The sequence below is a fragment of the Aphelocoma coerulescens genome, chromosome 3 (assembly GCF_041296385.1).
Source record: "Aphelocoma coerulescens isolate FSJ_1873_10779 chromosome 3, UR_Acoe_1.0, whole genome shotgun sequence".
Taxonomy (NCBI): domain Eukaryota; kingdom Metazoa; phylum Chordata; class Aves; order Passeriformes; family Corvidae; genus Aphelocoma; species Aphelocoma coerulescens.
Genome location: NC_091016.1, coordinates 115930308 through 115944862, shown reverse-complemented (window position 1 = coordinate 115944862; position 14555 = coordinate 115930308). Strand labels below are relative to the sequence as shown.

The window sequence follows — 14555 nt, the reverse complement described above, 5'->3', positions numbered from 1 at the left end:
CATGGTTTCTGGAGTCCTTGACACACAAAAACCTGGTTTTTCGTCTTTTCCTGACTTTTGCTGGAAAAGGAATTCTGGTCTTGGTAGACAAAACTTTTTTAATAGTAGTTGGTATGTTCAGTTCCAGTTTGAACACAGTAATTGCAATAGATGTGAGCTTCGGTTGGTTTAACTTCAGTTTGCAATCCTATTTTCAAGGTATTTGTACTTTCAACTCATCCATATGGTTGTAGAGTAATTCAGCGTATTCTGGAGCACTGCACTGCTGAGCAGACTTTGCCAATCTTAGAAGAACTGCATCAACACACAGAGCAGCTAGTGCAGGTTAGTGCATGTACACTCATTTGGAATGCACTGTAGAGTTTTTTATTGTTATCATAATTTACTCCTGTATCCTAGTTTAAATGCGCTTGCCTCTTTTTAGTTTTGTAGACATTGATTTTTTGTTTTTCTTTCCTTCCATAGTTTTAATGAAAATTAATTTGGAAGTTGGGAGGCAAAGAAGATATAAAAAGCCTTTTTCTTACACTTTTGACTGTAGCTTGGTGTTCAGGGGAATGTTACAGCTGTTAAAAAAGTATGATCTTAAATTTAAGGACTTCTTTCTTTAAGAGCGTAAAAGATACTCTAGCAAAACACTGGTTTTACAGATTATTTACATTTTTCATGTAAAATTTGTGGCCCATTAAGTAATTCTTGATGAAGTATGTTTTGCATCACTTTGCTACTGTAATGTTGACATTATTGTATTTTCCTTATATTCATGCAATTAGTAATTCCATACTTAATGCTCATGTACAAAAGCTGTCTGTATTTATTACTTGGTATGAACACAAAAAAAAATTGAAGTCATCTTATTTTCAGGATCAGTATGGAAATTATGTTATTCAACATGTACTGGAGCATGGTCGTCCTGAAGACAAAAGCAAAATTGTTTCAGAAATAAGAGGAAAAGTTCTAGCTCTGAGTCAGCACAAATTTGCCAGGTACTGGACAACTGTAATATATTAAAGATTCATTAACCTTGTAAACGTATTGGATTTATTTCTTGTGTTACGAAAGGGATGCAATATTTTTTTTTTCTATTGTGTATCTTTCATCCTGAAATTCCGTATTTTTATAGAGATGAATGGTAGTGATATTTTTATACTATGTTTGGGGAAGGGAAGAGGCAAATGGTTCTGTAACAAAACAAAGGAAGTTCTGTGGCTTTATGGGATATGGCTTTTGTTCACTTTGTGCAAGTGCAGGGAACAGGTTCCAAGTTTTCATGTGAGGATGCCCAGAGCCAGGTGAAAAGCTCTGCTGGAACTTGGGTGATGTGCTGATGGTGATAAGTTGGGACTTGCTGACTCTCAATCCAGTCTAGCAATTTGCAAGTATAACAAGGCTCACTTTAAAAAGTGGTGGTTCAGTGTAACAAGGATTTTCTGCCTTAGTCTGAAAGACTGCTGTAGGAGGCCTGAACTATGCTGAATTTAGAACCCAAAACTTATTCTTCCGTGCTTTTTGCTGAAATATGGATTATGTGCCTTTTGCTAAGGAAAAACAGACCTCAGAATTCATTCTAGGTGATTTAGTGAGACTAGCCTTGTCACCAAAATGAAGTAGAAATCCCTTGTGACATTATGGGGGCATTTGTTTTAAAAATTGCTAGCTAACTAGTTTATCTGGATTTTATTTTTCTTTTCCTGAATAGAACTCTTCATAATCCTCTAGTTTATTTAATTTCTAAAGCACAAATTTAGGACCAGGATCATTTTGCTGATGGCCTTTCCAGCTTCTGGAAGGTCAGGGACTTGCTCTACAAAAGAATATTTGATGGAATCTCTGATGTTGGCATGCTCCTGGAAAGTGCATTTATTCAAAAAGCAGGAATCTTCATATTTGGCTTTCTCTGTTGTGTTTTCAAAGGGCCCATAACCAAAATAGATGTGCTAGAACACATCTGCAGCCTTAAGTCCAGTATACCTATGTAGGTCCCGTGGAAAAGTCTCTCCTACAAAATAATAAGTATCAGAAAATAACCTTTTCACATGGGTGAAATAATAGGGATATATAATCTCGTAACTTCCTCAGTCATTAGACTGGAGATTTGGAAATGAGAAATTGATGCATTTGCAATACACTTTTTACTGGCGTTAAGAACCCTGAAGAACTGATAAACTTCCAGATAGGTTTAAAATGGTTACCTGAAAGAATGTTACACCTCCAGTCCCATCATGGACTTGCCTTATTTTTCAGCAACGTGGTAGAAAAATGCGTGACCCACGCGTCGCGTGCCGAGCGAGCCCTGCTGATCGACGAGGTGTGCTGCCAGAACGACGGCCCTCACAGTGCCTTATACACCATGATGAAGGACCAGTACGCCAACTACGTCGTGCAGAAGATGATCGACATGGCCGAGCCTGCCCAGAGGAAGATCATAATGCACAAGGTATGTGTGTGCATGCTGTAGTGATGCAAAAATACTGTCTGTGCGAGCTCTTCTGCCAGAGCACCTCTCCCTGCAGGTCTCACTGCTTCTGTAATCTAGAACTTGATGTATAACCATGGCATTCAGTGGAGCTTGGCAAAGCAGAAAACATTCAGTTCTCTGAGCACTGAGCTAAAAAAGGAAAGTTTCAAAAGTTGGATTTCATCTCCTGTCTTTGTGCCAGCTTTTATGTGAAAACACTTTCAACAGGAAAATGTATCTGTCATCACTGTTAATATAACAGAAGAAACACAGGTTTCTCTTTTTATTTTCTGGTTGTGGGTATAAATCCATTCTGCAGTTCCCCCTAAAGAGATTCCTACACTTCCTAGCATAGAAGCACATTTCTACTTAAGAATATCCAGACATGGAGAAAAGTGTTGTTGCCATAATGGCCCGAGGCTAACACGGCGCCCAGGATATTCCTGCAGGAGCTCTGCTTCCCCCAGTCACCAACAGGGCTCTCCCACAAAAGTACTACCTCCCTTTTCCTGCAGCAGGAACATCTGTTATTTGATGAGCCAAAATCACCAGTTTTGCATATTTCCAGAAACTTCCACAACTTTGAAATACTTCTGGCTTCTGGCATCTTTTTGCATAATTCTTTCAAAGTGTAGTTACTTCTACTTAAAAGTGTTGTGGATGTTAAAAAAAACCAAACGTTTCCTATTACAGATTCGACCCCACATCACGACTCTGCGTAAATACACCTATGGCAAACACATTCTGGCCAAGCTGGAAAAGTATTACCTGAAGAACAGTGCTGATCTGGGGCCAATTGGTGGACCACCAAATGGGATGCTGTAAAAGACAAAGAGAAATGGAAGAAAAATTAAATTGTGAATTATCAAAACCTACAACTTAACTCTAAATGTTCTGATTTTTTTAAATCTATTTATTGACTTTGTTCATCCATTTGTAAAATTTTTATTCTTGTGTATATTTTTGGGGAGTGAATTGTTAGAAAACAAAGAAAAAATATCTCCAGCCCTGATCCGGAGACCTATCAGATTGGATGGCTGGCAAAGCACAGAATGCCTGTATATGATGTAATTGTATCAAAATAGCTGTCACATATTTTGTAAATTTTTACCTTGTAAAGTCACTGAAATAGTTTTTAAAGGGAAAAAGTACAGTATTCTTTTAATACACTGGCTTGCAATCTGGTAGGTCTACCCAGCATCATAGCACAACAGGTTTATAGAGTTGTATATAGAATTAATCCTTATTTTTCCCCTTTGTGTGAAGTCTTTTATACCAGATTAAAATTGGTCAGCTGCATAAACATTATTTAACATGTTGAAAAGTTAAGTTGTATTTTGGTGGTTCACAACATCCTATCCAAATAACAAAAAGGGCACAGCAAATTAACGTAGGGAAGAACAAAACAATGGAAACTTTAAAATACTAGGTTTTGGCACTTGCTGTGGATACAAGTTTTTTTAAATCATGCCCTAAGGTTTTCTCTAGCAATGTATTAAAAATAAAGTGCTGTATATACTTATATATGTAATTGTTGTACAAGGTAGAGGGATTAAAATGATGGTGGTACTTCCATTCAGCAAAGTACTCTGTTGGAAAAGGAGTAAAGCCTGTATTAACTTTACAGTCAGTTTTACAACGCAGGAAGAGTAGAGATTTGTATTTTTTTATTTTGCATATAGAATTGTAAGGATTTGAAAGTGTTGAGCATTTATTTTGCTTTCTCACTGTAGATGCAAAAAATAGGTAATGATAAAGAGAAGGGGCCACTGAAAAGTAAACTTGATAGCTCAACATTTAAGCATGGTTGATTAAATATTCAGATAGCTTTTTGCTTCCTATAAATATATGCATTGTATACGTGTAGTTAATAGGTGTAAGTTTACAGTTTGAAAACAAATCTCTTGTTTCGATGTTTATTACAAAGCCTTGCTAATTTAGTAGTGATGCTTACCTTGGTTGTACAGATGTACATTTGTAAACCTTCATGCTGTAAATGTAATTTGTTTTACTCCTTTTTGGGACAAAAATTTGCATTTTAGTGTATATTCATATCCCCATTCCCTTCTTTCCCCCTGGCATATAGTGTTGTATAATGTAAATTTATTTCAGCAAATCAAGAGTGATTTTTTTAAAATTCTATCTTTATATGGTTTCAAAAATATGAACCGGCTTTCTTTTTATCTATTGTGAGAAACATTATGTTTTGTTTATAACATAGCTGTTGATTCTGTTCATATGGACACTTTGGGAAATCAATCTGTTCAAATTTTAAATCAGGATAAATAAGCATAGTAAGAAGTGGACTGAAATATTTGGTTATCACAGAAACCAATGCTTCTTCCATCTTAATAAATGTGGCATGATTTTTTTGTACAGAAGAGTACTGTATTTTTGAATAGCCTTCTCCCAGCGTAAAGCAAATATGTATGATAACTGTCGATTTTTTTCTCTGGACATATGACATTGTAACAGTAACATAAAGATGATGTACATATACAAGCGGCCTTATGTACATTTCCCAATGATCTTTTTAAGGCAGAATTGTGACCATATGTGTATAATTAAAATCCTTTTTAATCCTTTGCCTATGGAAATATTTTGGAAAAAGCTTACTTTGTATATTCAGTTTCTGAAAGATAAAGAAAGTGCTTTGTATGTTGTTGAAGTAAGTATTTTGTGTAAAATGTTCATTTGGATGGCTTAACCTAAAGTTTTGATCAACATGATAGTTTGGAAACAACGTCTTGAGCATTGATCAAATAAAAGGCTGTTTTGGTAGGGGTGTGATCATGAGAAAGAAAATAGTAGTGGTATAAACTTGTGTGAGGAATTCTGTCATGTTACTGTTGATACCAGGGTTACATAACTGTTACTAAAGCAGACATCTGAGGTGCTGCGTTTCTAATGGTAGTGATAACTCATTAATAGGCAAATGGGAAAGTTTCTTCTGGCCTACTTCCAGTGCCTGCATGAAGTGAGGTAGTAGGCCATGTTATTTTGAGTAAGCACAATTCTAATTGCCAAGTAGTTTTTGCATGGCAGTTCACAAAATTCCTCTGCAGAGGTACCAACCCTGTCACTGGAGCCAGAGCTTTCCCATAGTCACCCAAAGGATGACTTCTGAGCCACTTCCTTGGACACATCAATTCTCCTCAGTGACTATCTTTACCCTGTGTACCTGTGCCGTGTGTTATAATCCACAGAGCCGACATTCCTTCAACACGTAAGACAGTCCGTCAGGCTTTCGGGGATGTCCAGGCAGAAACTGATAATGTCCCAGTACTTTGTCCCTGCAGCACTCATGCCATGGTTGAATTTAAGCAGTCCTGTAACTGTCATCTTTGGTGCTTTCAGTATCTTGAGTATAATCTTCCACTTGCTCTCCTGAGATCATTTGTGCACAAATTCTATCCAGGAACATGAAAATCACTGGATTTCCTTTCAACTATTTTAGGGTTTGGGTAGAACCACTAGACTTTTTGCTCAAGTATTGCTTTTTGATATAGATTGTTTACGGACCAGTTTGATTAGGTTTGACTCCAGGTGGCTCGTATTGAATAATGTAATGTTCACATGTATATACTGTAAAAATCAAAATGAAAATGTGTGAATAACACTGTGTGAAATATATCTGGTCTTGCGTTTTTCCTGTTGGAAACCAGCCATATTCTCAGTTATCTGACTTACCTGTATCTGTGGAGCTCAGCTTTGGGAAGGTGCTCACTCATTTGAACTGATGGGAATTGGGCAGTTACTGAAGAACCCTGGATTAGATCATTAAATTTCCAGAGGGTGGCTCTGAGCAGCTAAACCTTCCTGTTTTATTAAAAGGTTTTACTGATGTCAAGGCTACAGCCTTGTGACAGTTTCTTCATGCATCCCTGGATCCAGGATGAGTTCTGGAGCATTTGAGAGGGTTAGCTTTCAAATGAGACAAGAAATTGTTAGCTCTGTGTCATCCCTGGATCCACACTCATTTCTGTTACTGCCCAGTTTTTTCAAAAGACCATTTTTAGCTGAAGGTGTGGAGTGGACTTCCGGCACAGGAAGCGAGCCTGGTGGGAAATACCTAAGGGGGCGCCTGTGGACAGAACAGTCATAATGCCCATCCATCCCTCCATCCCTGACTTTTCCATCAGAACATGGAGAAAATTGAGGTTCTGAGATCATGATGCCTAGATGTTTTAAAGTGCTGATGCAAATTCAGAAACCAATTTAGCACTGTTCCCTCTGCTGTTAGGAACAGGCATTTGAAGAGATGCTCATGGCTCATGTGTAATAACACAGCAGTGGGGTTGGGCTCCACGAGAATGTTGCTCAGCATTCCAGTAACTCGGAAAATGGCTTAACGGTGGGGTGACAACTCCCACTATGTCATTTGGGGAAGTAAAGCTGAGACAATGATTGCAAAAGCATTTTAAGATCTAGTGACTGGTCATTAAAAGTGCAGATTGAATGTAAGTCATGCACCTGGGGGGGAACCTAGGGTAAACTACAGAGCAGCACTTTGCCCCTGCAGTCAGGGCAGCCACAGCGCTCTGGTGCGAAATTCTGTGTGGAGCGGTGGCTGGGCATCGCGTGTCCTGAGAGCAGCAGATCCTGCCCTTGCCGTGGCACAGTTCTCTGTTGAGGAAGGAAGGGGGAACACCATGAGCTGTCTGATCTGAGCTGTTTGATCTGAGCTGTCGCAGCCCACGGCAGGGCAGGAGTGGCTGTTGGTTTGCTAACGTGATGGCTCACATTGTACCAAGCTGCTGGTGCCACCTGAAGTCTCAATAGTCTGTGGGCAGCACTGATGTTGTGATGAGCTACAGGCAGTGCTTTACTCTGCCCAAAGAGTTTCAGATACACAAGCACTATCTGTGCCCAAAGGATGCTGATTCAAGCACCTCGTGGTTTGGGAATGAGGAAGCTTGGTTCCTGTTAAGGATGTATCCCTCTTGGGGCTGTGCTTGGTTCCTGGTGTTGGAGGTGTGGGAGAACTTGGCAAGTGTAGATCCTGCCACCCAGGAAGAGACAATCTGTGAGATGCTGCAAAGTGAACCTGGGGTGTTGGCTCTCCTGTGCAGCAAAGCAGCCCAGGCCTCCCCAGCTCCGTCATCAGAAGGGGTTAAAAACCAGCACTTGTCACAGAAAGAGTCGCAGGTTGAAAGGAGGGAAGGACGTCCATCCAGTGTTGACAGCCCTCCAGAGCAGATACAGGACATGGACTTTCCCAGGCTGGTGCAGGAAAGGAGGTGACTGCTTTAGCCAGGAGAATGAACCAGATCCCAACATCACACATTAGGTGTCAGAACACAGAGAATGTGGAGTGGGCAAGCGACCACCCTGCGTCAAGGCGGGTAGTGGTAGGGAAGACCAAGCTTAGGAATTTAACTGAACTGTTGGTGCTCCTCAGTGAGGTGGTGCAGGAGCGTTTTCTCTGTTGGACAGAGCCTGCTCCCTCTGCAGGCTCGCTATGTGGTTAGGGAGCTTGCCCAGCAAACGAGATGCTTGAATTAGTTTCCTTTACCAGCCTCAGGGTTTTGAACCTACCTCCCTCACTTCACAGGCATTTTCCTCACCACAAGGAGCTGGGCGGGTTCACTTTCTACTCCTGAATTTGGGCTGGGCTTTTAGCACAGCTTGAACCATTCATTGCGTCACAAAGAGCACAAGATGGAGCATGACTCCTAAAGCACGCAGGTGGGAGTGGGTAGGTTCTGTGCCTGAGATCCTTGTCTCCACTTCGATTCTCCCAGACTCACTTAATGCAAAATATATCTTGGGAGCAGCATTCCCCCATCATTATCAGACTGGAAACTTTCCAGAGGCTTTATAAAAATGCAGGAAGACCTATTCTAAAGACCCTCTTCCTTTTATTAGTAAGAACAAACACTGGAATAAAACGTTCACCCTCTCACCAGCATCAGTACTCAGGGCACACTCTGTTTCTTCCTCCTCTGCTTGCTACCCAACACTAAACTCCCTAGATCTGCAGACAAGAGCTGGGGCACATTGCAAGTGGTGTACAAGACCATCGGACGGGGAGAAACCCCTTACATAGCTGAGCCCTAACGAGCTTCATTCGAGCTTCAGACCTGCCTGGAGGGTTCAGATTTCCTGGCAGCCGCACAGCACCACAGCCCTTCTTCAGCCTGGCTGCTGGATCTCTTCCCAGCCCAGCCTCGGGGAGGGAGGCAGCCCTTCCCCAGCACAGCAGTGCTCAGGCAGGGGAGGCGGTGGGGAAGGCAGCCTGCTTGTCTGCTGATCACAGGGCAGGTTCACACGCTTCGGTTTCACAAACGCTCGCTCCAGGTACTGCCTGCAGATCGTACCCACAGCAGCACAGAGCTGCCCCAGTACCTGACTGCTGCAGAGGAATGTCACTGGTGGGGCCTGGTGAGGAATTGGCCAAGCCTGCTGAGGTCCCTCTCCTTACAGGTGACGTTGGCTGTGCCTTCTCAGGCTGCAAGGCCACTGTCTGCTCCTGTCAAAGAGCTTTCCTCAGTGTCGGGGAAGCAGAACAGTTGCAGGTGTCAGGTCCCAAAGTGAAGTAAGATCCCCAAAGACATACAACTGCTTACTGAGGGCTAATGGAAACTGTAAGAAGGGAAGTGTTATGGCAAGGGAATACACACAGGTAGTGGCAGAAAGCACTAGCCAGCCTGGCCAGCAAGGGAGAGGATGACAGCACATTTCACAGCTATATTCATAGCTGTATTCTCCCAAATATAGGGACCCTATTCCTTGTCTAAACTGGAGGATCAAAAATTAGAGGTTCCCTGGTGGGAATGAAGATCTCTCTTTCCTCCCCAGTATAATCCTTATCTCCCTTTCTCTAAGAGAGCTGAAATGCAGCATCAGAAAGTATTTCCATTTCTCCCCCCACAGCATCAGTTCAGGAGGAGAGGTTTTGGGAGGCCATCTGTTCATACAGCCTGGGATCTTGGAGAAGGATTCAGCCCAGTTGCCTGGGCTCAGGTCTGGAGGGTCTGCCTAGATGCTTTCCTTGCTCCACATCTGTGAACTGGATCCAGAGGCTGGTACAACAATCAGAGCAATTGCTCAATAAGCAGGAATTACAGAGGTCTGAAGCTGGGCTGAGGAGCTGAGGATGGGCAAACTCAGTGCAAATCACAGAGTCAATTCCAACCCCCTGCATGGAGGGATGGGATAAATGGAGCAGAGTTCACTCCTATCAGAGGTCCAAGCTATACACTGATCTCTTTCAACTGGGCTATTTGGCTCTTGAAAAGCCTTTCTGTATAAAATCTCACCATCTTAAGTACTCCAAAATTCACATGATGTCTCCTGTTTCCTTGAAACGTCATGTGTCTCATGAGAACTAAGGGTTTGATTATTCATCCCAGTTTGGGAGTCATACAAGTTCACATTCTGCTGGAAAAGGGTCTATCGTGCAGCCCTACTCCATGTGCCACCCCTGCCACATGCAGGGAACCAAAAGTCCAGAAGTCTGATGAGGGTGTTCAAGGTGACCCACCCCACAGTTCTGTGAAGTGTTGCACGGCCCCCACTGGCCCCTTGGAGAAGGGATACCCCCACAAGGGCCACACAGATACACCCCACCAGCAAGGCTATCGGGGACACACCATCCTGGTTTAAAACCACCTCTGTTTAGGTGTGGACACTTCATGTAGACTCATGATGGGAACAAATCCTGTTGCATACTGAGGCATCTGGTGCCATTGGAGGGACCCTTGAGCATCCAAGACACCTGGGCAGGGCAGGGGAACAATTCCATAGGCGCTTGCCTCAGCCAAACCTTCTATTCCAGCAGAACGTCTTAGATGGCACTGGACACCCTAATATACACAGTGGGTCTCTTCACCTAGCACGTATCAGAAACCAGTAACCAACATTTTATAAATCAGTGGTTAAAAGGGGAGGGAGGGAAGGAAGGGAGGGAAGAGAAGTCAGGTTTAGGCCCAAAGGGTTTGCTGGGGTGGGAGTGAGAACAACTTTATACTGAAGAATGTAATGGGATGAGAGGTGGACAAACAAAGCCTCTACATCCATACACACACACAAAGCTACTGTAACCACAGTGTAGTAAACAACCATAAGGACCTTTTGGATTACAAATAATGGGAGAAGGGGAGGGGGAAGGCAGAAGGAGCACCTTGAAAACCAAATGGTGTCTTTAAAAAGTACATAACATAGTAATAATAGTAAAAAGACACTTTATGCTTTGCAAAACCTTCATTCCAGGCCTCCCTATGAAGTATAGCTAATTTCACAGTCACCTAAAAAGAAATCAAATTTTAAAAAAGGAAACAAAAGAGCATAAAATATGAAGTAATTAAAATATCTGTGCTCACCCTGCCAAAGTCAGTGCTGTCAGAGTGGGGCAGGCACACATGCCACGCTGAGCTTAAACCCATGGTAAACCCACAGCTTTCTCTTCCCCACAGACGTGGGTCAGCACTGCAGGAATCGCCTTACTGCCCAACCAGGGTTACAGCCCTTGCTCCCCTCCTTCCCTCCAGCTCCTCACCCATGTATGTGCCCCATTGTGCCCCTGCCCTCCTCCCTGACCCTGTGCCTGCCTCCCACCCGGGCAGATGCTCCCATGGAGGTGCTTCACCACCAGGAAGGTGCTGACAGGTAGACATTTAATCACAGCTTGGCCTCTGCTTCAGCCTTGCACCAGCTCCATCCCTGCAGCACACGAGCACCAACCTACCCAGGGTAGGGGCTACCCCAGCCCCACTCCCAGGACCCGGGGAAAGGCATTCTCCTCATGAATGCATGAGAAGGGCCAGGGTGAGGGGTGAGACAGGATGGGTGGGATCGGTGGGTGAATCAACGCTCTGACAGGCAGGGCTGGGAGGCACTGGCACTGCCTGGAGGGTACGGCCAGGAGTGACTGCACTCAGCCCTCAGACAGTCAGTGCCTGCGGAAAGGGGTAAGTGGCCTTGAAATGCTAAATGAAGGATGATAATTGCAGCAAGATGCATCCATTTGGTTAATCAGGAAGAAAACCTGTATGTTACATCGTATCAATTTCACAGCATAGTCACTATGGTAGCAGGAGGAAATGGTAAAACCTGTGGCTGGCCCCAGAGCCATCATTCCTCAAAGACCCTCAGTCAGTCTGGGGTCCAGATCACATCAGCTTGACGAATACATAAAAAACCAACAGCATTTTTTACAATGTTCCAAATATCTTTTCTAAGCAGCTGTTACTAAAATGGAACTGAAATCTCTGATGCAGCCTAGCCCTGCTCTCACAACTGCTCTGCTGCAGCATCTGCTTCTCCCAAGACCACAGCTTTTTTGCATATGTAGGAGTATTAAACCTGCTTTGGCAGAATTCCTGGCGTTAGACGTGCTTACTCAAATTCTCCATGTAGCAGAAACACCTAACCCAAGACACTTGGCTGTTTAAAGGTGACAGTCTTGAAACTTGTAGTTAACGTGTTTCATGTGGACTGAATATTTCTGTATTTTGCTTATAACTCTTTCATTTTCTCCTTCATTTGGAACTTTTTTACCAGCAGTACAGCTCTAGTTTGTGCGAAAACTGATAGGTAACTTCAAGAGTATGTTGTATATCGGGTATGGTCAGAGAGAACAGGGACCACATTCCACAAGGAAAACCTTTGTTAAAGTTTTGTGTAAGTCGTTCAAGTATAACCTATCATAAGACAGAATGTAAGCCCCTATCACAAATCAGGACAATAATGGAATACAGAGAATATACAGGAGTCCTTTGACAAGAGATTATTCCTAATTTGACCAGGAGTCCCCATCTCTCCCCGGCAAATAATGGGTCTCTGTGACACTGCCAGAGGCAGCTGTAGGATTAAAAATACACGTTTTATTATCATAGCACTTACTGAGGTATATAAAGGCACTAAGTATCACAGTTCCTATTTTGCAGGGTAGCAGGCAGCTGCGCAGGGTCCAGCTTCTCTCGTGGTCAGAGAGTTTGCAACTTGGACATCCAATGTGCGAAACTTCTTCTCAGCATTTCCCCACTGAATGCACTGAAGAAAGCTCCTGTCCCTAGGGAGACCACAGGGACATCTCCCCTGGAGGAGCTGGGCAGCTGCCAGGGGGAAAGTCAGCAGGTACCAAGCCAGGGGTGCTGTGGAAACAGGGTGGCTCTGTCCTCCCTGCACTTTTTCTGCTTGCTTTTTCTCCAAAGCTCCCAGCAGCCGCCTGCCCATATGTTCCTGGGAGTCGTGATACCCTTCCCTCCATGCTCATTTTCATGGCAGGGTAAACCCCATTCTGTGCTCAGATTATTTAGGGTCATGGAGGTCGAGGGATCACGCACTGCAAGCCAGCATGAGTCACCGTGAGTGAGCTGCCCTGAGCTGACCACAGGGGTAAGTGCATCACAGAAAGGCAGCAGAGCGTCTCCCTGGGCAAGAGAAAGAACAACAGAAAAGTGGTTATTCAGGTGAGTGCTTTCAGGAATACCTGCCTAGCCCACAAGCTCTGAAAGTGGTGGGCCAAAATTGTTGAACAGTGAAAGCAGCAGCCAGTATTACAGGAAAAGGCCTCGTTAAAAGAGAGCGAGTCAGTCTTTTCTTGTGGGCAGCACCCGTGTAACTTCAGGCAAATGGGAAACCTCTCCGTAGATTTTCATGCACCAGCCCCTGAAATCCAGCTCTGAGGCTCTCTGTAATGAGCATGCAGGATTCTACCAGGCCCTCACACAGAGCATCAAAGCAATGCAGCTGCTTTTATTACAGCTGTTTATGAAAACTATCCCAAAAGTGGCATGCCACTGCCAGTTGGGCTTTTGCCAAAGGAAGCTCTGCTTAATTAGGTCAAGAATTATTTGGTTAGTGGCACAGACACATTTAGATATAGTTTTCGGTGTGCATGCAGAAGTTCTCATTAGCAGGGAAAGGGGATAGAGGAGAAAGAAAAAGGTCACCAAACTCTTGGGGGAGGCAGCCAAGTGGATTCAGTTGGTAACTATAAAGCCAACACTGCAGCTACCCTGACACTTGGACCATTACACTTTGCATTGTTTAAGCTGAAAAAAAACCAACCTCAGACTTTTAGCAAGAAGGCTTATTCCTGTCCAAATAAGCAAGGTCATCCTTTCCATCGGAGCATTACACTGGGGAGAAGAAAGGAGATGAGAGCAGACATCGCCTCGGGCTAACTTCACACTCCACACCTTAGGGTGGGCCACAGGGGAGTCTCCTTAGGTCTCCACTTCCTGGGAGTGAAAGCCAGGAGGCAGATGGAGTTGCTCAGAGATGTCTGACTCACTACAAAGGCAGCTGGACAGAACAAGCAAAATCAGATATCACTGTGCAAGCAAACTGGGTGCGTTCAGGTGATCGTGCTGCAAGTCACAGCTGCATGTGAAAGGGTCAGAATCAATTATTTCTACATCAGTGGAAAAGGATATCCAAACCAAACTGCACAGGATTTGCCAAGGCATGCAAGGAGTTGGGAAGAGTTAAGTGTATTTGGTGCCACCAGCCTGAACAAAGAGAAATGGCCTTGTGAATAGGGGAGCCCTGTGCCTGGGGACCCAGAAGATGGGTAGCACAATGACTGGATGACAAATGTTGCTTGCTGGCAGACAAGCTCTTGATAATCCGAGGCTGGAGGTCCAGCCTGTTTCCTCTGCAGACTTGTTCTTAATGCTCAAATTGGTTTAATGACTGGGCAGATTGCTCCTTTGTTACTGCATGGAGTTAGAAAGAGAAGGATGTGGTGTGAGCCATGGATAATAGAGGCACTGGCCTGAGGAACTTGAAAGGGGAAGAAGAAGAAAAGGCTCAGGCTAGGAGCAAATGAAACTGCAAATCCTCCTGGTCTACACAGTCTCCAAACAGGCCACCAGACACACTGTCCTAACCTCCTCCTGTCAGGACAATCCTTCCTCTTCCATCTCCAGGTTTTGGCCCACTGATCAAAGCTTCTTGTTGCCAGCTCATCATTCTGAGGCACCATCCATGGGAAAAACGCTGACGTCAAAGAGACTGTCAATGACAATACTTCAAGCCCTTCCCAGACACAATCCCTTGTTGTGGGTGCATCTCCTACCTCACTCCAAGAAGTTTCTAGGGCAGACTGAATCTGAATGCATTTAACTAGATATGTTTAACATCCTGT

At 43.8% G+C, this 14555-nt stretch overlaps 1 protein-coding gene across 9 annotated transcripts in view; it reads left to right on the top strand.

Annotated features, from left to right (window-relative positions):
* The window catches only part of PUM2 (pumilio RNA binding family member 2), a 74132-nt gene extending 68041 nt beyond the window's left edge, over positions 1-6091 (top strand). For all 9 annotated transcript variants that reach the window (XM_069011665.1, XM_069011660.1, XM_069011657.1 and 6 more), the window contains 4 exons: positions 199-324; positions 865-986; positions 2245-2437; positions 3152-6091. In XM_069011665.1, the coding sequence (XP_068867766.1) occupies positions 199-324; positions 865-986; positions 2245-2437; positions 3152-3283 (573 nt within the window). In that variant the 3' untranslated portion in view covers positions 3284-6091. The remainder of the gene's footprint in view (positions 1-198; positions 325-864; positions 987-2244; positions 2438-3151) is intronic.
* The last annotated feature ends 8464 nt before the right edge of the window (positions 6092-14555 follow it).